At 35.6% G+C, this 25290-nt stretch overlaps 1 protein-coding gene and 1 pseudogene across 1 annotated transcript; one reads left to right on the top strand and one right to left on the bottom strand.

Annotated features, from left to right (window-relative positions):
• Positions 1-368: 368 nt before the first annotated feature.
• Positions 369-4594, top strand: LOC113348889 (lipoamide acyltransferase component of branched-chain alpha-keto acid dehydrogenase complex, mitochondrial-like). Its single transcript, XM_026592787.1, has 9 exons — positions 369-725; positions 1002-1148; positions 1252-1377; positions 1768-2168; positions 2408-2655; positions 2738-2826; positions 3583-3810; positions 4056-4230; positions 4337-4594. The coding sequence occupies exons 1-8, from the start codon at positions 555-557 to the stop codon at positions 4167-4169; spliced, it is 1524 nt and encodes a 507-aa protein (XP_026448572.1). The 5' UTR covers positions 369-554; the 3' UTR covers positions 4170-4230; positions 4337-4594.
• A 17417-nt stretch (positions 4595-22011) lies between these two features.
• Positions 22012-22111, bottom strand: LOC113354727 (annotated as a pseudogene).
• Between the last annotated feature and the right edge of the window lie 3179 nt (positions 22112-25290).

Here is a 25290-nt window from a genome sequence, read left to right as displayed (position 1 = left end):
GATTATAATCGGATCCTTATTATTTCTTTATCAGTTCCGATCTTCAATCGGTTTTATAAATTAATATGCATATGAGATTATGAACTTGCGGAAGGAAAAAAGAGGTGTAATGGCACCATGGCATGCCTTTTGATGACCAAAATGATTCATCGGCATTTTTTTATTTGATTCTTGTATCAGAATTAGCCATCACTTTTTAATTACCAAAATCTTTAGCCATCACAAAACATGTATTAACCCAAATAATTAATTAAGCATATCTTTACAAAAGGGGATTTACATGCTTAACATTAATCCAACGTGTCAATCCTCATCAACTCCCAACTGTAAAACCCCATACTGATCATATATCATTACATACATTCACGGATTTCATTTCATCTAGATATATATATATATATATACATGTACTACTTGTAAATCAATCACAGCCGTTGGATTTCAAATTTCTTCAAAAATCACAAAAAGAACTCTTGATCTCATCAAACTTTTCTCAATTCCCGCTAAACAGTTCTTGTGAAGAAGTGGTATATTTCGCATTTCGGCGAACGACAATGATTTCCAGGCGTATTTTGCAGAAAAAATCCTTCATCTCCGGTGCAAGACATGTCTGTAGCGCGTACGTTAATAAGTGTGTGCCACCATCATCATCAGTAAAGAAGAGTTTGATTCTAGGGTTTCCACAATTCACTTCTGTTTCGGCTTCTTCACCTACGCAGTTCGATGTAAGTTTACGCATGATACTTGAAAATTAAGCTCAATTTGGTGTTTTCTTAGAAATAAATTGGGTTTGATCAAATTTCTTTCAGGTTAATTAAGATTTATATGTTTTGTTAAATTGATTCTACTGTTGGCTGTGATTATTTGTTGTTTACCCGGGTTTGCTTGAATTGTTAATTTCCTGTAACCTACATAAAGTTTACACCTTTTCCCCTGAGCAAAGAGAGTTTTAGAGACCTATTTATTTGTTTATTATTCTATTTGGGTACTAAATTTTGTAGCTGAAGAGTTCATATGCAATAAAGAAATGTGGATTCTCAACTGAAGCTGTACTTGATCAACCAGTGGGTGAGGTAATTGATGTTCCATTAGCTCAAACTGGTGAGGGTATTGCCGAGTGTGAGCTTCTCAAATGGTTTGTGGAAGAGGTGAGTGTGTGTAATCTTGTCTAAGTTAATGGGACTAGTTCATATTGCTGTGGGTGCTGCTTTGTAGAGAGAAGACTTGTTAGTTGATGTTTTTATGTGGCAGGGGGATCAAGTTGAAGAGTTTCAACCACTTTGTGAAGTTCAAAGTGATAAAGCGACTATCGAAATAACTAGTCGGTATAAAGGAAAAGTCTTGCAGATTCTTTATGGTCCAGGTGACATAGTGAAGGTAAAACATTGTGCTTTTGTTGCATGAATTTTATGGTGCAACAAGTATGGATCTTTTTAAAATATCAGCTAGAAACTTTTGTGCATATTTCTCCTTTATCTGTCCATAAGTGTAGCGAATAGGAAAGAAAGGCTAGTGAAACAAACTGGTTTCAGATTGAATATGCAGCTATGTTCAAACCAACACTTATATTTATGAAATAGATGGGACATACAACATATATATGCTGAAGTCATTAAGGTGATTTGTTTTTCAGATATATTTTTGGTGTATGTGATTTTGTTTTTTCAACTAAAGCCAAAGTGGAGGAATACTTTCGCATTTCTGAATGAGTTTAGTTTCTTTTGATACATCTTGAAAGCTCTTTGATGCTATGCGCTCGATATGCAGGTAGGAGAAACTCTTCTGAAGATGATTTCTGGATCTCAGGCTTCTACTTTGATATCTGAGGCTTTGAATGAAACACTACCTTTGCCATCTGACACATTTGAAACAGGTAGCGAAGGTGTTTCATTTGATAAGAATAACAAAGGGGGAGTTCTGTCTACACCCACTGTTCGTCACCTGGCAAAGGAATATGGTATAAATATTAATGATATTCTTGGAACTGGTAAAGATGGAAGGGTACTAAAAGAAGATGTCCTTAAATATGCTGCCAACATAGGACTTTGTCAATTAGTTACAAATCCACAAGCAAGCTCGACTGAACAGCTGCAGATTAAAGAGGAAGACACTGCATGTGCGTTGTCTTTGGATGGATGTAACTTTGAAGATACAAGAATGCCTCTAAGGTAATGCTTCTTGTTCCTTTGCATCTGGAAAAACTTTCAGTTATATAATCATTACTCAAGCACAAACCTTTATAGGCTTCCGAATATTGCCTGCCAACATATTTTAACACTATGAAGTTCTGACATCCTGTTATACCATGTGTTTTAGTTGTTCTAAGTTGTATTCTGATACATCAGCATTGTGTATTTTCTTGAATACGATGAAATTTGGCTAGTAAGATATGAATATTTTGGTACAGGGGATTCCCACGCACAATGGTGAAATCCATGACCATGGCAGCAAAAGTTCCACATTTTCACTATCTAGAAGAGATAAATTGTAATTCTCTCATGAAGCTTAAAGCATCTTTTCAGAATGACAACTCCGATGCTGATGTCAAACATACCTTCCTGCCTTTCCTTATTAAGTCTCTTTCCATGGCATTAACTAAATACCCCATAGTTAACAGTTCTTTTAACAAAGAGTTGTACGAGGTCATTCTTAAAGGTATAAAGCATCACACTCTCTCCCTGTCATCCTTATCATGGATTTTGAACTTTCATTTTGAATTTCTATTGGTTCATGGCAGGCAGCCACAATATTGGGGTTGCTATAGCTACTCCAAATGGTTTAGTTGTGCCGAACATAAAGAAGGTTCAATCGTTATCCATTTTGGAGGTCAGATATGCTACTTTTCTCATGTTTCTTTCTCCAATTACTTTGTCATTTTCTTTCATCGGGTGAAGTATCTTGGAAAGTGACATCGATGTACGTCGTTTATATTTATAATAGAATATCAAGCTTGTACTTGAATATCATAAATATTGTCATTTTAACCTAACTTCGAAAAGCATCCACAGTCAGGGAGTCAAAATGGTATATTTACCATATTAGTTGCAGCAATGGGTATGCTAAAATGGGGAATTTACCATATATGCTAAACTGAAATGGTATATATACCATTCTAGTTTACATTTCCCAATTAGAACATACAATGTTCAAAACACTGCATGAGAATGAGTGCATGCTAAAACAGCGCTTAAAAGTGTTGTTGCTGTTTAAAACAGCGCTTAAAAGTGTTGTTGCTGTTTAAAACAGCGCCTAAAGAGTTGATGTTGTTTAAAACACCGCTTACCTATTGATGGTGTTTGTTAAAACACCGTGCACACAATTATAAATTCAAACAGTATTCCCACCATTGTGTTATACACAAAATATCTTATTTTAAAATACCATTTTAAGATAGCTTTGCAATTTGTGATTGTGGATGCTCTACATCATATCTTCTTTTCAATTTCTCTGGAGTTAAGTTGCTCCAAGTCCCACTTCTGTTTTGTTGAATAGTGGAAACATATCTTTCTCACCATTTTACTCTTGTTTGATATATGTGGATGTGGAAATATCATGTTAAAGCCTGTTCTCCTCTGTTATTAGATAACAAAAGAATTGTCACGGCTACAACAATTGGCATTAACTAACAAGCTTAGCTCTGAAGATATCTCTGGTGGGACGATAACTTTAAGCAACATCGGTTCGATAGGTGGAAAGTTTGGCTCCCCAATTCTCAACTTACCTGAAGTTGCTATCATTGCAATTGGTAGAATCCAGAAACTTCCACGGTTCGCAGATGATGGAAGTATCTATCCGGCATTAATCATGAATGTAAGTAGAAGTATTTTTGCTGTACAGTACTTGACATTCTTTTTACTACTCTGAATCCATATAAAGAACAAATGGATACAACTACGAACATCAGCTTAAAGATGATACTCATGAGTTGACTCACCATAGTCACATTTTGCTTTGGTCATCGAGTAGTACATGTACATTACAGCTTGTAATTTCATCCTACTCTTATAGTTGGGTAAATCCGATAATGTGTTAGTAATGGTGGTTTCTTTTCGCAGGTTAACGTTGGGGCAGACCATAGAATTGTAGATGGAGCAACTGTTGCAAGATTCTGCAACGAATGGAAGCTATTAATTGAGAAACCAGAGCTGCTTATTTTGCATACGAGATGATTCATGTTTTCCTCATCTTCAGAAGAGTGAAGACAATCCTTATTTGGTTCACATGTGTATGGTAAGTAAGATATTAGTATGTCGTTTACATGAGCACAAACTTTAAGCCCAACATTACCTGAATTGTTTTGGTACACCTTAGTTATCAATCTATTCGATTATGGCAGGGAACATATGAGAAAGGGAGCTCAAAATGTGAAAGATGTTACATGAAAGTTGGTTGCGTTGAGCGTCAAAGTTTATTATGCTAACCGATGATGTTGTAATTTATTAGAACAACAAAAAGAAAAATCACAATAAATAAAACTTTACTAGTTTGAGCTTATACCGGTCATAAATGGCTCCTGAACTGCAAACTAAAAGACAACAGCTGAATCTTAAGCAATTCTCGTTTTAAATAAAGATATCGGAAGGAATTATCTCCATGACATGTCTGTTGAATATTTTGCCTACTGGTTTCTACAGCCAGGAGCATACAGTGCCATCTTTGGGTGTTTACCTACAGCCACGTACAGTACCTACCATTTTTGCGTGTTTGCCCGTTTCCCAGGATGTTTGACTTAGGAACAATCTCGGTCCCCCTTATTGACTTTGAATTGCTGCGGCTGGTGTGGTGTTGCTTAAACTAAGAAGCCTGTCCTAGTTGACTTTGAATTGTTGTGGCTGGTGTGTTGTTGCTTAAAGTAAGAAGCCTGTTTCTGGGTATACAAGAAACTTTTGCGTTTTTCAAATTGACAATTATATCCTTAGCCAAGGGGTACCCTAGAGGTAGGTACGTTATTAAATTACCATTAATTTGTTTAATTTACAAAAATACCATTCTACAAAATTAAGAAACTAAGGGCCTGTTTGGTACAGTTTTGAAAAACAGTTTTCAAAAATAGTTTTCCACTGTTTTAAAAACATACCCTTTTTTCCTTGTTTTCATTTTCTAAAAATTGTTTGGTAAACTGTTTTTGAAAACAAGGAAAACCAACTAAATCGGATCAAATGTAAAGATTCGTCTAAGAGATAGTGATATAGTTCCCAGTAATCGGAATTGTTCTTATAATTCTGGGAACTATATCCCGATTGTTCGTAATCCTATCTCCTTTTTACAAAAGTCCCACTACTCGCCTCTTTTTTTTCTTGATAAATTAAGGTTTGGATCAATGAAAGCTAGATTCATTTGTTTTTTAATTGCAGGGACACATTAGGATGATAGTTATACCTAGAATTATAACTGAACTTCATTTTATGATAAACATATTTTTTAATTGCAGGGACACATTAAGTCCGACTGTTCTATTTTTTGCTCGAATCAGTCGAACTTGATGATGTTCTTGGCAATGAAAAATAAAAGAAAATTCGGTTGATAAAGATTTGTTTTCAAGAACCATAAGTTCGGCTGACAAGTTATCGGCCAAACTAGACATGCTTTTAAAAAAAGATACAGTTCGGCTGACAAGTTATCAGCCGAAGCTATGGGTTTTCTTTAACCAAACCTATAGGTTCGGTTTAGGTTACTACGAAGAATACCCATAGGTTCGCTGATAACTTGTCAGCCAAATCTAAGTATATTTAAAACAAAAATTAGGTCTGGCTGACATGTTATCGACCAAACTGTTCATCCAGCAAGTCGATTTAGGTTGTAAAAAATCATTTTCTTGACCAATTAAACCTTCAGAGTCCATTATGAGATGCCTTACATGTTGAAGATTCACTTTCCTTACATTTGTCACTTGAATCACAGTGATCTAAAAAAAAGGAAGAAAAAAAAACAACAATTTTTCATTTCTTCATTGAAACCTTATCTCTCTCTCAAAAAAAGATCTCTTTAAAACTAACACTAACACTAAATTTAATCAATCAACGCTAATCATTAACATTAACCACTAATCTTTAACATTAATATTAATCAATTATGACTGTTAATGCCATTATGAAAAATTGGTGGATAACAGGCTTTGTCTTTTTAATATTCAATGACCATTTATGCCCCGAAACACAAAAGTTTCTTGTATGCCCAAAACAGGGTGCAAGGACAATGATATAAGGTTTACTTTTATACACATGATGATAGGATCCTTTGACTACATGATATGTACTAGTGCGCATAATGTATATGTGTTAGAGGATTACCTGATGAAGCTATCGGTGTAAATTAGTAATCCTTCTTGAACACCACAAAGTCTTTACAACGGTATAGTTTTAGGAATTATTGGTTTCTCCCTTTTAACCCACCCTTTACTAATGAGTTGTGAATTCTTGAGTTGTATTCTTTCATAGGTAAAGGAAGAACCAAGAGTTTAGGGTTTTATATTATATTTGGAAGCGAATCAAGTGATGATCATGAAGTGACCCTTATAGAAACCCACGATGTTTAGCAACATCTAGATTAGCCCAAGGTTATCACATGGGCCCAAGAGATAGTTTCCTACGGTTTCCTGCTAGTCCATGTGATAATGTATTTAACGTTAATTATAGAAAGCATAAGCATGAATAATTTCTAAACAATAATTAATGGTTAAACAGAATACTGATTAAATTTTTTGATGGGTTGTAGTAAATAGGATTCGTTTCAGACTTGTGAAAGAAATGAAATTTTTAGATTTAAAAAATAAATTATATATACAAAAATATTAACAATGGGTGCGAGAGGTAACCAAGACACTAGATTCCACTATTATGCAAAATTGAATGATAAATATTTCAAAACTCTATTCAATTCTTAAGTCCTCTTTTATCTTTAATTCACTATTAATCATACAGATTCTCAAAACATTATTTGTAAACCTTAAGCTTAGATTATCAAGAGATTAAACCAAGCATAACCTATCAAACTGAATAACAAATAATTAAGACAATCATTTAAATAATTTAAAACTCTGCAAAAGCAGCGATTAGGTGAATTATATAATTAAATGAAATAGTTACCCATTTATGTTGCGTGAATAGCTTCCTCCATTGCCTTGGTTACGAGGGAATTAGCCGCTCATCATGTTGGAAAACCTCTCAAAATATTTCATTGATGCTCAAAAATGGTTTACAAATGATGAGAATATGAGAAATACAATAAAACCGGGTTTGTAACAATTATATTTGTTACAAACCAGAGAACTACGACCCTCAGTGACAAAATAAGACTGCTGCAGCTGTGTCGCAAACTCTGTAGAAAATAAGTCTGCCTGATGTACGACCCACAGCTGTGAGTCGTTATTACTGTAGAAAAACGACTGCTGGTGCGGGTCCGTTCTTCGTGTTCTTCATGTTCATCATCAGCAGCAGCAACAGCAGAAACCGAGTTTGGGAAAAACTCGAATTTCTTCTTCTCTGGCTCTCCTCAACCCCCCAGACTCTCGACACCCCTCTATGCTAACCCAAGAGTTATATTTATATACCTTTGGACCAAGAATAACTTCTCATTAATCCAAAAAATCTTCCCATTACTCGGCAGTGCATGAAAATATTCCCGATATTTTTTCTTTAATTCACTGATTTGTTACAGATTGTTCCCTGTTTTATCTCTTCTCACGCGTCATCCCTGAGCTGTAGGGATTGTTTACAGCCAATAGAATCAACCCATGCACGTCTCTTCCATCCAAGAATTCCAAGAATAGAATATTTTTCCTATTTTAGAATATTTTCCTTGATTTGATTCCCACCGGTTATCTAACCAATTTTGACCGAATCCAACACCCATACCATCTCTATCTAGGCCCTAGGAACAAACCCATTTAATTTGGGCCATTGAATCTCACTGGAACACCTTCAAATCCTAAACCCTAGTCACGGCAGTTCAAGAACAATTTTTCCCGCCAAAATTTGAAATTCAAAAAGGTTGAAGATGATATGCCCCCTATCCTGAACTGGGGTGCGAATAGCAGATGCCTTGGGGGTGACCTGGGGATGCCCCTTAGTAATTAGGTTACCCCTTATCCAAAAGTGAGAGTCTGAATAACACTTGTCCTCCGGGTGCCAAAATCAACTTTTCGAGCCGAATTTTCCAAAAATGTTTATTTCCTAAAAATACATAAAAACACAATATTAGTACAAAAATAGAGTTCCAACAATATAGACATTGAGGACAAAGTAGACACAAAAATGTGTCTATCAAATACCTCAATCAAGCAAACTGAAAACACAGGGGTACCAAGTACACCACCAACTTTTTTGTTCGGCAAACTGTATGGACAAGACCTAATACACTTGCAAGAAGACCAATTGAATTGACAATATGTATATAAAGTTTATATCTCCGCCTCTTCTCAATCAGTATATATATAGACACATCGTCCGTAATCTGATTGTTAAAAAAGAGTACTTGGACGATCTCAAAAATCAAAATCCAAGATCAATCTAGTCGTATCCAAATAATTAAATCGGAATTCTGCCAAGTAATTAAACTTGTTATCTATCTTTCAAGGTACGAATTCTATAAGAAACGAGTACCGTAATTGATCACAATTAGATAGACGTATCTACTAAGGTTGAATACGTACAACTTGTGTAAATCCAATTGTAAAGATAAACAATATAATGCGGAGAAGGAAAAACACAAGACACCAGAAGTTTTGTTAACGAGGAAACCGCAACTTCAGAAAAACCCTGCGACCTCGTCCAGATTTGAACACCAAACTATATTAAGATGCTACAGACACTAGTCTACTATCAGACTTCGGACTAAAATGTAGTTGAGACCAAATCCGCCCTCCTAGTGATTCAGTTATAGTTGCGCTCCTTACACCACTTGAACCTCACAAGACTCTGCGCAATTGATTTCGTTAGCTGACGTCCTTTACAACCTAAGATTTTCTTCAGACGAAGTAAAGACTTTTGGCACCGATCTTCCTCTAACAGATAAGCCTGTTTGATTTCTTTTAGACCAAAGATCAAGGTGTGGAAATATGTTTGCAATAGAAAAAGCTAGCAACCCTCACAAATCAGGAACTTACGATTCCCGAAGAGCAACCAAGATTCTTAACCACCTCTCAAGAACAATCTTCAAAAGATCACTTAAGATCAATTTTCAAATATCTATCTTGAAAACTCATAAAGTCTGAGAACTTTGCGATTATTATTTATCTTGCCTGAAAGAGATCATGAAAACCTCGATAACAGAAAAGCAAGATCAGGATACACGAACTACCAAGGTAAAGATAGTCAGACCTGGCTTCACGAATACCCAAAGTGAAGTATTTTAGTCGCAAACCTAATTATGTTTCTCAGAAGAAACCTAGGTCTATAAAGGATTACTCCAGAATCAACTAGGACACAAAGTGTCGGGGATTGATTTTCCCAGTTAAAAGAGCATCTTTATTTATAGTTTTCAAAATCCATGGGTTTCTTAGAATTCAAGCTAAGATAACTTGAGAATCAAGCAAACACTTTTAGATCTTGAAAATACAATATAAAAGTCTATATTATGGTCCGGTTACGGAATCGTGTACAATGACTATTCGGTTTGGCAAGTTGACGAGGTGTCAAACTCACAAAAAATATATTCCTTACTCTTCTTACACTAACAAGTAGCACAATAATAAGAAGCTTCGTTCCTAAGGGAAAGTTGGGCTAAAGTTGTTGATTTAATTTCTGAAAATATAAATAATGCAAAAACAACAAAACAAATATGAATGTGAACAATGAGGATGAGAATGATCAGGGGGTATTTCTCCACTAGTGAACATGAATCTTCTTCAAAATATGTTTATTAACAATCCTAGACAAGTTATAAGTTCAACAAGTCTATTAAACTCCAATGTCACTTCGTAGAATAAGTTCTCTACTTGTGTCTAGTCAATCAAACCACTTTGAATAAGCTCTCTAATGTAACTTAACTAACCGGTATGTTCTATGAGTCGGATTGATCCTAACCACATACACGTAAGTTCGACATGTTAACTTAGAGTTTTCAAATACACATCAAAATCTACAACATCCCATTGCAACATTGATGTTTCATTACTTATGATTATGTCATCTTAACAATTACGGATTAAGACTCCAAAATCTAGCACTAGTATCGCAAACAAGTCATCTAATTGGCCACTCCATATTTTCTTGACTGGTTTGTCGGTCAAAAGACTCAAACCAACTTTATCCGAGTCCAACAAGTCGTACCTGTCAGCTCCTTCTCCATCTCGAGACCCAAATCTCTTCATTCATCTTCGAAAGCAAATCTCGAGTCTTTCTCAGCTTCATAACGCGTACTTGTTGGCAATGGGCATCTCCCTGAGCTCTCAAACTCCTTCATTCACAACCAATCATCCACTGCCAAGTTCCAGTATACCTTACATGTCATCTCGAACAACCCATTACTGCCGTCTTCTATCAATCCAAACAACCACAGTAGTAGTTCAACTGAGCTTTCCATTTCTTCATCGTCAATGGTTGTTAATGGCAGCAACCATTTTTTTCTTCCATGTTTGATCTAAACCCCTTGTATCTTCCATAATCTGAGCTTCATCATTTCAGTCACAGTAATGGCATAAACCCATCAGTCTAGACTTCATCATCACAGTTTTGCTAAAGTTCTCATCATGATCCATCATCTACTGTCGATAATAAACAACAACGACCAAACTCGAGTTGCTTTCATTAAAACATCATCATCCATCATCAAAACTGCCATTAATGGCAGTAACGGATTCCCTCTGTAAGGACCCTCAAGCTCGTCACCGCTATTAGACTAGTCAAGAGATGTCTTAACCGCTAATGACTCGATTAGTTTAGCATGAACTTTCATTAATAGGAATTAAACTAACAACGATCTAGATACGAAACTAGTACCGTTTGGTAGATCTCGAAAATTTAGGCGGAATGGACTACTCGAACGTGCCATTCGGATATCGGACGAAGAAGACATTTGTTATTTTAGGTGAAGGGTAAAATGATCATTTCATAATAAAGTGTTATGAAGGAAACCGGATTTTCTTCTTAGGGCACCCTCCGTGTATAACTCAAAAGAAATTCGATAAGGTCTAGGATTTTCTCTTTCTATTTCATTTTCTTTTCTTCTTCTTTCTTGTTTCTCTTTCTCTCTTCTCTGCTTCTTTGTTCTTCGGTCGAGTGAGGATTTGAGAAATCAATTTAGTGACTGGGAGATCGAATAAATAGGGGAAGTATTGTGTAGTAACTGTTGGTGGTGGTGTTCGATTTGAGTTTGAAGAAGATTAAAAGAAAGATGAATCAGGAAGAAGCAGAACTAGGGTTTTAGTTAGATTATGAGTTGGAAGAGAATTGGTTGGTTTGCAGAGTTGCTAATAGATGAAGGACGATCTGGTTATTGTTTAATTGATTCTCTGAAGTTGATTCGATAAAGATTGAAGATAATTAGGGTTTCTGCAATTCAGTGAAGTTGTGATTTGAGATGTTTAAGAAGAAATTAATGGATGGGTATTTAAGAACATGAGGCGAAGAAGAAGTTTATGATGTTAATTTGAAGATTCAGTTACTTGAGCCAAGCTACTTTAAGGGTTAAGGATGAAGAGTAATTTGATTAAAATGAAATGGATGGAGAAGAGATAGGTTCGGTGGTGGTTGATCTATTTAGAGTTACAGCAGTTCACCAACAGTTCAGATAAGGCTAATTACTGGGTAAGTCTTTATATTGTTTAATTCAGTATTTGAAGTTGAGTTATGTGGATTGTAGAGTTTATGTGACTGTGAATGAAATCGAGGGTGAGATGAGTACTCGATGGAACTGTGATTGTGGATACGAAGATTGTGCTGAAAATGATTAAGCTGAATTGTTGTTAATATGAGTTGCAGGTATAGTGACTGAGTTGGTGGTGTTATGTTGAGTTGAATGTGCATAGTTTCTTGAGATTGAGAGCTTTAGAGTTGCAGTGGCAGTTCGGTTGTGTTGGTGGTTTGAGATGATGATTGTATATGTATTGAGATAATAGTATGTTATGAATGAGCTTGTGTTGCTGGTAAGCCAATAGTGTAGGAGAAGGCTGTGGTTTGGGTTTGATTTGTAATTGAGAAGAAATGAAGTAACATACTAGGATGAAGAATTGAAATGAGATTAAGTTAGGGTGTGTGCAATTGGGACTGGAGGTGTAGTTGTAGATTAGGTATATCTGGAATGGCATGGAACTAGTGTGATTTGCATATATGGATGAGTTAGTTGCAGGTACATAATGTGGTGTTGATGAAAGATACATGTATGATTTGGCGATAGAGATTATTGGTGTTGGAATTGAGAAGTTAAGGTTTGAAGCTAATCTACAGAGAGTATTGTTGTCTGATCAGATTGTGGCTGAGTTGAGGATATGTATGGATCCGAAGTTGAACCAGATTGTGTAAGTGTTGTAATGGATTTGGTAGTTTGGTGTTTCCATTGCAGTCTAGTAAGCTGCAGTTGGAGTTGGAGATAATCTGGTGGTGTTGTTGCTGTTTTGGTAGTTGTTGTAGGTGCAAGTGATAAGTTGAAGTCTGTGTTCTGAATTGAAGAATGGATTAAGTTGATAAGAATTGCAATCAGTGTTTAGAATTAGAATTGTAAAGTGATAGCGTGCAGGTGGAATGGATTGCTGGTAATGTTGATAGAATGAGTTGAGTTACAGTTGTAACAAGTTTAATTGTGAAGTGGAGGTTGTCTTGAATTGTGTTTGTTGAATCTCCAGTGGAAGGCTTGCTACTTCTATTGCAGGTAGGCTTAAATTACAAATGTATTGAATTATAGATTTCTGTTTATATAGATTATAATTTGAATTATAGCTAAGAGTCTTGGTGTGTTACACAATGTTTGTGCCTTAGTGTTCTTTGGCCTGAGCATTGGGCTTTGGCCTGTGCAAGAGTTTTGACTCTAGCTGACTTAGTCCATATGACTGAGTCGAATCAGTTTGATTCGATGAGTCACTGGACCTGAGTCAATGACCACTTGACTCATTTGACCTTATTTGACCGTTGACTTGACCTGACCTTAGACGTTGACCTGTGACCGTTAGTTTTACCGTCAGAGACTGTTAGTTGACTCAGATGGATTGGACCTTAGTTAATGGGCCTGTTTATAGTAGACTTGGGCTTAGGACTAGTTTCCCTAAATTGATATTTGGACCCCTTATGGTCCAAATTAGCCTTTGACTTCTTCTACAAAGTTGTAGATGTTCATGAGACTTAGCTATTAGAAACCAACCTAATTGAATTAGTAAACCTTAGAATAGCTAAAGGTAGAGAATGAAACGGTGTAGAGTCATAAATGGGATTAGAATTGTTAGATAGACTTGTATGATTCTTGTATGAGCCATTTTGGCTAGATTCTTAGACTTCTTGTGTGATTAACAGTTAGTCTAAATTAACAACGATCGATTCAAAGGATGAACCTGTGGATCATGGATCTCGAGGTAAGCATGGCTTGTCATCAAAAGAGGTGGGAATACTTTTGACTCTCTTGTAACCATTGATGTTTTCTTTTACAAAAGTTTATGTTTATCAAAATCATGCATTGTCTAGTTGTGCATTCCATGCTTTGTTTAAATTGCATTCTGATAATTCTGTTGATTCTGTGAATCTTTCCACGATTTGGAAAGGACTTGTAATGTTTTGTTTGTCATTATGAATTTTTATGGGAAATGAGAATTTCCACTTATGGTATATAGGATACGCTCCTTCACAATTATATCTACATGAATTCTGTTTTTATGCTTAGAGTGGGTCATCATGGTCTTGCTGATATCAATAGCTATTGAGTGTGGTTAGCACGAATATTATACATTGTTTGGAGAAGGAGTTTGTCCATATACATGTTTGTTTATTTTAGTGACTTGGTCACTTTATAATGTTTGGGAATACATTATTTTTTCCAAATCTTGCCTTGATTACTTAAAAGTTAAATATTATTCCTGTTGGGCACCCATTTTAGGGATGATGTGTTCACCCATTTCCACTTTCAGTTTCAGAAACAGATCAGAGTTTTGCAGCGAAAGCTTCGAGGAGTTGAGTCTGTTAGTTGGTTAACTTCGGATATGTTTATTATGTTGCATATTGTATTTGTAAACCAAATAACTATTGTATATGTATCATTTGTGATAAGTTCTTGTATATATATTTCTGAGCGGGGCTAGTTTTCGGTTAAGTTTTGTAGCAGATTTCTTAATTGAATGTTTAAGTAAATGATTTAGATTCTTAGTGCCTCTTTATTTAGTTAAACTCTTGGATTAGTCAGCTGCTAGCTTTGGGGCGCTACAGTGTTGGTATCAGAGCTCACTATTAGATCTTATATGGGAATAGAAATAGCCAATGCCAGTTAGTGAACTAGATTAGTTTAGAACTGGGTTGGGTTGTGAGATAAATCTTTATTACTAAAATCTATCAATAATTAAAAGAACTATTTGATTGCTTGATTTGTTTGTGTGATTGTTTGTTTATGTATTGAAATAAAAATTGTAGGATACACCAATAACTTTAGTTAATAAGGATTTGAGAAGAATTAATCTAAAAAGTATGAACACGTACACAATCCAATATTAGAAAAGCAGTGATATTAACTCAATTGATAAATCTTGAGTATCACATAGAAATTTATTGAGTACCTTGACTTATATGTAGAATCAACAGTTTATAATCACATAAATGCTAATAATATTTTCGGGATTCAGTAATTTTGTAAGAGTAGTTAGAAACCATCAATGTCAATAATAAAATATTATACTAGCAATTAAAGATGATAATAATAGTGATAACAATTTTAGTAAAGTAATGTTAGCATTTCTCAATTAGTATCATATTAAACTTTACTTAACCAAAATTTAGATAAGGTTATATGACGAAAAAATAACGAGTATGATTAAATAGCTAGGGAAAATTATCAACGCTTATGTACGGATAAATTATGTGAAATTTAACTGATGTCAAATTAGAAATACATATTTTGCGTTTAAACTAAATAGTTAATAAAATATTGATTAGGCGTTAGACGTAAGAAGGTGAGGACATAATATATAAAATAAAAAGACTTAACTTGTTAGTAATTTTGTATCGAAATTATTTTTAGTCTAATAGATGATCCTGTAAATTTTTAAAATGAAAAATAGATATGAAGTAGTAATAATAGTATTCGGATGTTTAGTGTAAGATTATAATTAAAAGAAAATAAATTTATATTTTAATAGGATACTTTTCATTAATAGAAAAACCTAAATACTATTAGGATATATTATAATTTTGTGCAAACTCAAATCTAAATCATATTAAATTACCAACGCCATATAGAGTACGGATTCAATATGAATAAATAACATCTATTATATCAACTTTTACATTAATGTAAAATTATATTTACAAGATTAAGGCTTAGTGTACCAACCATACTATCAACTTAAGAATAATGAGAATAATAATATATTTAATAATAGTATGCAAATAATTAGGCTGGTAGTAAATTTATAATAGATAATTTTGGGAAATTTATATATGGTATTACAGTGAAGTTAAAATGATGAAATATTATAAATTGGCGTAAAAATCGAATTGAGATTATTTAATAAATAAATTTAGATGACTAAATCGCTTAAATTGATGTGAACTTTTTATATATTCTACGAAGTAAATTTATCAGACTTACACCAGTTACGATAAAAGTTTAGAAATTTAATCTTAATAAATTAATACTTGGTTAATCTAGCACTGGAGAATAGTGAAGGTTGTGTTTTCTCTGTTCGTAGGAAAGCATTGTTGGGACTGGCCAACCTTGACAGGGCAACTGCATTCAGAGATGACCGATCATAGAAATATACTGTAAATTAAGCTACAAATTTTGAATTTTAGTTGTAGAAAGCCATCTAGGTTTATGTTTTGTTATGTTGTTTGCGCTTAGACAAGAGACGGGATTATTCTATAAGGTGGGGTGTTTTGAAGACCTTAAGGGTGGTTTGATTTTCGAGGACGAAAATGAATAAGGTGGGGATAATGTAAGGACCCTCAAGCTCGTCAACGTTATTAGACTAGTCAAGAGATATCTTAACCGCTAATTACTCGATTAGTTTAACACGAACGTTAATTAATAGGAATTAAACTAACAACGATCTAGATACGAAACTAGTACCGTTGGATAGATCTCGAAAAGTTAGGCGGAATGGATTACTCGAACGTGCCATTCTGACATCGGACGAAGAAGATATTTGTTATTTTAGGTGAAAGGTAAAATGGTCATTTCATAATAAAGTGTTGTGAAGGCAACTGGATTTTCTTCTCAGGGCACCCTCCGTGAATAACTCAAAAGAAATTCGATAAGGTCGAGGATTTTCTCTTTTTCTTTCATTTTCTTTTCTTCTTCTTTCTTCTTTCTCTCTTCTCTGCTTCTTTGTTCTTCGGTCGAGTGAGGATTTGAGAAATCAATTTAGTGAGTGGGAGATCGAATAAAGAGGGGAAGGATTCTGTAGTAACTTCTGGTGGTGGTGTTCGATTTGAGTTTGAAGAAGATTAAAAGAAAGATGAATCAGGAAGAAGCAGAACTAGGGTTTTAGTTAGATTATGAGTTGGAAGAGAATTGGTTGGTTTGCAGAGTTGCTAGTAGATGAAAGACGATCTGGTTATTGTTTAATTGATTCTCTGAAGTTGATTCGATAAAGATTGAATATAATTAGGGTTTCTGCAATTCAGTGAAGTTGTGATTTGAGATGTTTAAGAAGAAATTAATGGATGGGTATTTAAGAACAGGAGGTGAAGAAGAAGTTTATGACGTTAATTTGAAGATTCAGTTACTTGAGCCAAGCTACTTTAAGGGTTAAGGATGAAGAGTAATTTGATTAAAATGAAGTGGATGGAGAAGAGATAGGTTCGGTGGTGGTTGATCTATTTAGAGTACAGCAGTTCACCAACAGTTCAGATAAGGCTAATTACTGGGTAAGTCTTTATATTGTTTGATTCAGTATTTGAAGTTGAGTTATGTGGATTGTAGAGTTTATGTGATTGTTAATGAAATCGAGGGTGAGATGAGTACTCGATGGAACTGTGATCGTGGATACGAAGATTGTGCTGAAAATGATTAAGCTGAATTGTTGTTGATATGAGCTGCAGGTATAGTGAGTGAGTTGGTGGTGTTATTTTGAGTTGAATGTGCATAGTTTCTTGAGATTGAGAGCTTTAGAGTTGCAGTGGCAGTTCAGTTGTGTTGGTGGTTTGAGATGATGATTGTATGTGTATTGAGATAATAGTATGTTATGAATGAGCTCGTGTTGCTGGTAAGCCAATAGTGCAGGAGAAGGCTGTGGTTTGGGTTTGATTTGTAATTGAAAAGAAATGAAGTAACATACTTGGATGAAGAATTGAAATGAGATTAAGTCAGGGTGTGTGCAATTGGGACTGGAGGTGTAGTTATAGCTTAGGTATATCTGGAATGGCAGGGAAAGAGTGTGATTTGCATATATGGATGAGTTAGTTGCAGGTACATACTGTGGTGTTGATGAAATATACATGTATGATTTGGAGATAGAGATTATTGGTGTTGGAATTGAGAAGTTAAGGTTTGAAGTTAATCTACAGAGAGTGTTGTTGTCTGATCAGATTATGGCTGAGTTGAGGATGTGTATGGATCCGAAGTTGAACCAGATTGTGTAGGTGTTGTAATGGATTTGGTAGTTTAGTGTTTCCATTGCAGTCTAGTAAGCTGCAGTTGGAGTTGGAGATAATCTGGTGGTGTTGTTGCTGTTTTGGTAGTTGTTGTAGGTGCAAGTGATAAGTTGAAGTCTGTGTTCTGAATTAAAGAATGGATTAAGTTGATAAGAATTGCAATCAGTGTTTAGAATTAGAATTGTAAAGTGATAGTGTGCAGGTGGAATGGATTGTTGGTAATGTTGATAGAATGAGTTGAGTTACAGTTGTAACAAGTTGAATTGTGAAGTGGAGGTTGTCTTGAATTGTGTTTGTTGAATCTCCAGTGGAAGGCTTGCTACTGCTATTGCAGGTAGGCTTAAATTACAAATGTATTGAATTATAGATTTATGTTTATATAGATTGTAATTTGAATTATAGTTAAGAGTCTTGGTGTGTTACACAATGTTTGTGCCTTAGTGTTCTTTGGCACGTGCAAGAGTTTTGACTCTAGCTGACTTAGTCCATATGACTGAGTCGAATCAGTTTGATTCGCTGAGTCACTAGACCTGAGTTAATGACCACTTGACTCGTTTGACCTTGACCTTATTTGACCATTGACTTGACCTGACCTTAGACGTTGACCCGTGACCGTTAGTTTTACCGTTAGAGACTGTTAGTTGACTCAGACGGACTGGACCTTAGTTAATGGGCCTGTTTATAGTAGACTTGGGCTTAGGACTAGTTTCCCTAAATTGATATTTGGACCTTTTATGATCCGAATTAGCCCTTGACTTCTTCTACAAAGTTGTAGATGTTCATGAGACTTAGCTATTGGACTATAGAAACCAACCTTATTGAATTAGTAAACCTTAGACTAGCTAAAGGTAGAGAATGAAACGGTGTAGAGTCATAAATGGGATTAGAATTGTTAGATAGACTTGTATGATTCTTGTATGAGCCATTTTGGCTAGATTCTTAGACTTCTTGTGTGATTAACAGTTAGTCTAAATTAACAACGATCGATTCAAAGGATGAACCTGTGGATCGTGGATCTCGAGGTAAGCATGGCTTGTCATCAAAAGAGGTGGGAATACTTTTGACTCTCTTGTAACCATTGATGTTTTCTTTTACAAAAGTTTATGTTTATCAAAATCATGCATTGTCTAGTTGTGCATTCCATGCTTTGTTTAAATTGCATTCTGATAATTCTGTTGATTCTGTGAATCTTTCCACGATTTGGAAAGGACTTGTAATGTTTTGTTTGTCATTATGAATTGTTATGGGAAATGAGAATTTCCACTTGTGGTATATAGGATACGCTCCTTCACAATTATATCTACATGAATTCTGTTTTTATGCTTTGAGTGGATCATCATGGTCTTGCTGATATCAATAGCTATTGAGTGTGGTTAGCACGAATATTATACATTGTTTGAAGAAGGAGTTTGTCCATATACATGTTTGTTTATTTCAGTGACTTGGTCACTTTATAATGTTTGGGAATACATTATTTTTTCCAAATCTTGCCTTGATTACCTGAAAGTTAAATGTTATTCCTGTTGGGCACCCCATTTAGGGATGATGTGCTCACCCATTTCCATTTTCAGTTTCAAAGACAGATCAGAGTTGCGCAGCGAAAGCTTCGAGGAGTTGAGTCCGTTAGTTGGTTAACTTCGGATATGTTTATTATGTTGCATATTGTATTTGTAAACCAAATGACTATTGTATATGTATCATTTGTGAGAAGTTCTTGTATATATATTTCTGAGCGGGGCTAGTTTTCGGTTAAGTTTTGTAGCAGATTTCTTAATTGAATGTTTAAGTAAATGATTTAGATTCTTAGTGCCTCTTTATTTAGTTAAACTCTTGGATTAGTCAGCTGCTAGCTTTGGGGCGCAACACCTTCTTTCCATGTTTTCTAACTCGAGGTCAACTCCGTTAAACCCACCATTAACCATGAACAACATTCAATGTCATCACCAGCGATATTCTCTCGAGCTCTTCATACTTCCTGTTATCCTTCTTACACCCTTCCATATCTCAAAAGACCACATACCTTTAACAGCTCTCATTCAACTGTCAGTCTTCTATGACTGACAGTTTAATTAATATTCCGTGGCTGCCCTGAGTAGAAACTCGGATGCCTATAACAGTTTTGCAGGTTCTTTAGTTTTCGACAACTTCGGCTTGCTTCAAATGCTTCCAGATTCTTCATACGATGTCGGATTGACTCCATTCTTTTGCCATTGGCTTTGTCTTTTCGTTCTCTTCGAGATGATATCAAGGACTCCTAGATAATTCTGCCTCTTTTATGGCCAATTAGATGATTTCTTGTTCTTTTCTGGAATAAGCTCCAAAATTCCCATAAGATATAAAAGAAAGCTAATAATACAATTTCACAAGAAAACTAGCTAAGAAAGCATAATCAATCGATACTTAAAGAGGTGTTTTTAAACACCTATCACAAGTATGCCATAGGAGATAAAAGCAATTTGATGTTTGATAGACACATTTTTGTGTCTTATATAATCTCAATTGTATATATTGTTAGTGCTCGATTTTGTATTTATTTTGGCTTTTTATGTCTTTGTAGGTGTTTTTGGAAAAATAATATTTTGCGGCGAAATTGACTCGAAAAGTGTTTTTTGCGTTCATGGGAGGACATTTGCTATTCGGACCCTCACTTTGGATAAGGGGTAACCTAATTACTAAGGTACATCCCATTTCCAAGCAGCTGCTAATCGCACCCCTACTCTGGATAGGGGGCGGTCATCTTCTACATTTGAAATTCAAAAGGCGGGAAAGTAGATACAGTTCTGGCAGATTTAGGGTTCTTGATTTGAAGGAGTTTGAGGTCGATTAAACCTCTGATTTTCATAGGATAGACTCCTCATGGGTCTAGGAATCTGATATGGGTGTTGAAATCGATTAGACTGGGCTCAATTGACGGATTTTTATCACACCAGAAAATATGGAAAGTCACGTGTGTGACCTGTTTTAGGGAATTTTAGAGAGATTAAAGTACTGTAAACCTTCCCAAAGATTTGTATCTATCTAAGGAAGAGTTTAGAATAAACAGGAAAGCTCAGAAACGCGTAGAAATTCTAAAACAAGAAATTGCTGCAACTTTGCCGTGAAGAGAAGGAAAGAGATTTTGGAAGATTTGGGAAAGATTTAATCGGTATTTTTGATATAAATAGATGGTTTGGGTCATATAGAAGGGGTGTCGAGAGTTTGGGGACCTGAGGAGAGCTAGAGAAGAAGAAATCAGAGTTTTATCAAACTCTGTTCCTGCTGCTTCTGCTGAAGAGGAAGAACGCGAAGAACATTGACGCACGAGAAACAGTCGCAGAACAGTGTCGTTGTTTAACAGCTGAAGAACATTAAGCTGTGCATAACAGTCGTATTCTAGGGTCTTAAATTTCTGATCCTGTAACAGTTGATTAGTAACATATATCTTCAGTATTGCAACACCAACTGTAACAGTGACTTCTGTAACATATATACATTGTTGCAGATCTGCTGTTTTATATATTCTCTTCAATAGAACCACCTTTTGAGCCATGATTTATTATTTTGAACCTGTTTTTGATATGAGGAGCTAAACCCCAATGCTGAGGCGATATAGGAAGCTATTTTTCCAACAAAAAGCGGTACAATCTATTTAATTTAATTTATTGCAATTATTATTATGATTATTTTCCTTGGACTATTATTGAATATGATTTTTATTTGAGTGATTGTGATCTATTTTGATGGAGTATGCTTAGTTTATAGACTCTTGATGCTTCATGCTTGGTATTTACAATTATTGCTTTTGAAAATCTACTTGTTACAATAGTAAGAATCAAATTGAACAAGAAAATTGCATGAATACAAAGATTGGATTAAATCACCTTAAACTTGGAAAATAGTGGAATCTTAGCCTCAGTGTTCTTTTAATATTGATACCAACTTTGTTAGTGTTTGTTATAATTATTAGTGAGTTTTCTATCTAGTTTTGAATTTAAGTCTAAAGTTATCCTTCACAAGTTCGAGAATATAATCACTTTTTACCACTATCTATAAATCACATCATTTTTTGGCGCAGCTGCCGAGGAATGTGATGCCCCTTAGTAATTAGGTTACCCCTTATCCAAAGTGAGGGTCCGAATAGCAAATGTCCTCCCATGAACGCAAAAAACACTTTTCGAGACAATTTCGCCGCAAAATCTTATTTTTCCAAAAACACCTACAAAGACATAAAAAGCCAAAATAAATACAAAATCGAGCACTAACAATATATACAATTGAGATTATATCAGACGCAAAAATGTGTCTATCAGGACGCAAATATGCACATTTTCACAACAAGAGGGAGAATCTTTATATAGGTATTTGGAAAGGTTCAATGATTTATTATCCCAGTGTCCTCATCATGGTTTAGAAAAGGTTAGGCTAGTTCAGATCCTTTATGAGGGTTTAGATTATTCCACAACGACCATGGTTGAGTCTCTATGCACTGGTGGATTTGAAAACCAAACTGTTGATGCGACGATGGAATTTTTTAATGAAATCGCCGAAAAAACCCAGCAATGGGAAAATAGTAGGGCACCCCAGAAAACAATTCTTTTAATTTGAGGAAACGTTAATAGGGTAGAAGGAGGCTATGAATCAGATGCCAAAATTGCTGCTATAGCAAAAAGGTTAGAAGCCTTAGAAGTGGGCCAGACTAGTGGTAGAGTGGAGCCTTTTTGGGAAGGCCAGAATATTGAAGAGCATACCAATGCTCTATATAATAACACTAGATTTGATAACCGTCAAAAGATTGGCCCATATTTAGAAACCTATAATCCTGGTTGGAGAAACCATCCGAACCTTTCGTGGTCTAAGGGCCAAAGTCAAGGTCAGTTTAGTAATTCTAATGCTCCCCCCAGGTTTTGGCTATACTAAGAATCCTTCAGGACTAGCTCAGTTTCAGAATCAGTCAGATAAGAAAATCCTAAGTTTAGAGGAATCTCTCGCCTTGTTAACTCAGCAAACTGCAAATTTTCAGTTATCCGTAGAACAGAGTATACAAGCTAGTAACAGGATATGACAAGAAAATAGTCAGGCTATTTCCGAGTTAAAAACCCAGGTTGGTCTGATAAGTGATTCTTTGAGAGAAAAAGGTAAGTTTCCTAGTCAAACACAACCCAACCCTAGAGGAGTTCATGAATTAGGTGCAAAACCATCGAATCAATTGAATGATGTTAGAACCCTTAGAAGTGGTAGAGTTGTAGACAATAAGGTAACCATGCCCGATACTGAACATACTGTAGTTCACCCCTCATGATCTCACCTCTCAGGACCAGTAGCTGAAGAGACTGATAAAGTTCTGATGATGTGAATTCGGTTCCTGAAAGGTCTGATTTTATGCCTAGAGCCCCATTTCCTCAGCTATTAGTACCAACAAAGAAGGAACCGAACTTTAATGACATAGTGGAGGTTTTTAAGCAAGTTACCATAAACCTTCCCTTATTAGATGCAATTAGGAAAATTCCTGCTTATGCCAAGTTCCTTAAGGATATGTGTACGCGAAAGAGAAAACTTAGCGTCCATAAGAAAGCCTTTTTAGCTAATCACGTAAGTTCAATCATTCAGAACACCACAACTACAAAGTACAAAGACCCAGGTTCTCCTACCATTGCTTGCACAATAGGTAACTTCCGGGTAGAAAAGCTTTACTTGACTTAGGAGCCAGTGGGAACTTACTGCCATTCCATGTATACTTACAACTAGGACTTGGTGAAATGAAACCTACTCAGATGACACTGCAGTTAGCTGATAGGTATGTTAAAATCCCTCGAGGTGTTATCGAGGATGTTCTTATTGAGGTCGACAAGTTTATTTATACAGTGGATTTCGTGGTCCTAGATACCAACCTGTCCCTGACCCAGATAACCAGATACCTGTGATTTTAGGTCGCCCATTTTTAGCTACGTCTAATGCGATCATTAACTGTCGAAATGGTGTGATGAGTTTATCTTTTGGTAATATGACTATGGAGATGAACATTTTTAATGTTAGTAAGAAAACTCATGAGCTAGATGACACATGTGTTGAAGAGGTGAACATGATAGAAGCCTTAGTTTAGGAGTCATTACCAAACATTTTGTCTGAAGACCCATTAGAAAGTTGTCTATCCCATTTTGGTTTAGATTTTGACAACGATAGCACTATTGAACAGGTGAATGCTCTATTAGATTCTACCCCTGTGTTAGACACTGATAGATGGAAAGCTAGGTTCGAACCGTTACCAGTTTCTGAGACTACCCTAATTCCTTCTTTAGAAGAGCCCCCAAAGTTGGACCTTAAACCACTACCCGATACTCTAAAGTATGTGTTTTAGGCCCATCTGAGACTTTACCTGTGATTGTAGCTTCCGATTTGGATAGTGATCAGGAAAGTAGGCTAGTAAATGTACTTCAAGACAATAAAGAAGCTTTAGGGTGGACTATAGCAGACATTAAGGTACTGTGTGTATGCATCAGATTCATTTAGAGGAAGACTCCAAACCTTCTAGGGAGATGCAACGTCGACTGAACCCTAACATAAAAGAGGTAGTTCGAAAAGAGGTGCTTAAGTCAATGTTAGATGCGGGTATTATTTACCCAATTTTAGACAGTAAGTAGGTCAGCCCTGTTGAGGTTGTCCCCAAGAAATCAGGTATCACTGTAGTCCAGAATGATAATAATGAATTAATCCCAACACGAGTGACCACGGGATGGCGTGTGTGTAATGACTATAGGAAATTGAACAAGGTCACAAGTATCACTTTCCCATTCCTTTTATCGACCAAATGCTAGAGCGATTAGCTGGACATAGTCACTATTGCTTCTTAGATGGCTACTCCGGTTATAATCAGATCGTTATTGCCCCAAAAGACCAAGAGAAAACCACTTTTACCTGTCCCTTTGGTACCTTTGCGTATAGACGCATGCCTTTCGGCATTTGTAAAGCCCCTGCGACTTTTCAGCGTTGCATGATGAGCATATTTTCTGACATGGTAGAACGGTTTTTAGAGGTCTTTATGGATGATCTTTCAGTGTTTGGTTCATCTTTCGATGAGTGCTTGCATCATTTGACATTAGTGTTGACTAGGTGTAAGTGAAAAAATTTAGTGCTTAATTGGAAAAAATGACATTTCATGGTTAAATCAGGAATTGTGTTAGGACACATCGTCTCTTCAAAGGGTATAGAGGTAGACAAAGTCAAAGTTGACCTTATTAAGACTTTACAGGTCCCAAAAACCGTAAAAGATATTAGGTCATTCCTAGGGAATGCAGGTTTTTACCGTCGATTCATTAAGGATTTTAGCTTGAGTTCTAGACCTCTTTGCAATTTTCTTGCAAAAGATGTTAAGTTTGTCTTTGATGATGCTTGTTTAGAGGCTTTTGAGAAGCTTAAAACTTTACTCACTACTGCCTCGATAGTCCAGACACCTAACTGGAACCTACCCTTTGAAATTATGTGTGATGCTTCAGATTATGCTATGGGCGTTGTGCTAGGTCAACGAGAAAACAAATTACTTCATGTGATTTATTATGCTAGCAAAACTCTGAATGATGACCAAATAAACTAC

The sequence above is a fragment of the Papaver somniferum genome, chromosome 2 (genome assembly GCF_003573695.1).
Source record: "Papaver somniferum cultivar HN1 chromosome 2, ASM357369v1, whole genome shotgun sequence".
Lineage (NCBI taxonomy): Eukaryota > Viridiplantae > Streptophyta > Magnoliopsida > Ranunculales > Papaveraceae > Papaver > Papaver somniferum.
The sequence above is the reverse complement of the archived record's forward strand: the minus strand, read 5'-3'. Positions and strand labels throughout refer to the sequence as shown.

What these genes read in the sequence shown, in the direction of transcription:
- LOC113348889 (XM_026592787.1), top strand. Translation starts at nt 555, where the DNA reads ATGATTTCCAGGCGTATTTTGCAGAAAAAATCCTTCATCTCCGGTGCA. An exon ending in GTACGAGGTCATTCTTAAAG is followed by an intron (nt 2,656 to 2,737) that starts GTATAAAGCATC and finishes GGTTCATGGCAG; the next exon opens with GCAGCCACAATATTGGGGTT. An exon ending in ATCCGGCATTAATCATGAAT is followed by an intron (nt 3,811 to 4,055) that starts GTAAGTAGAAGT and finishes TTCTTTTCGCAG; the next exon opens with GTTAACGTTGGGGCAGACCA.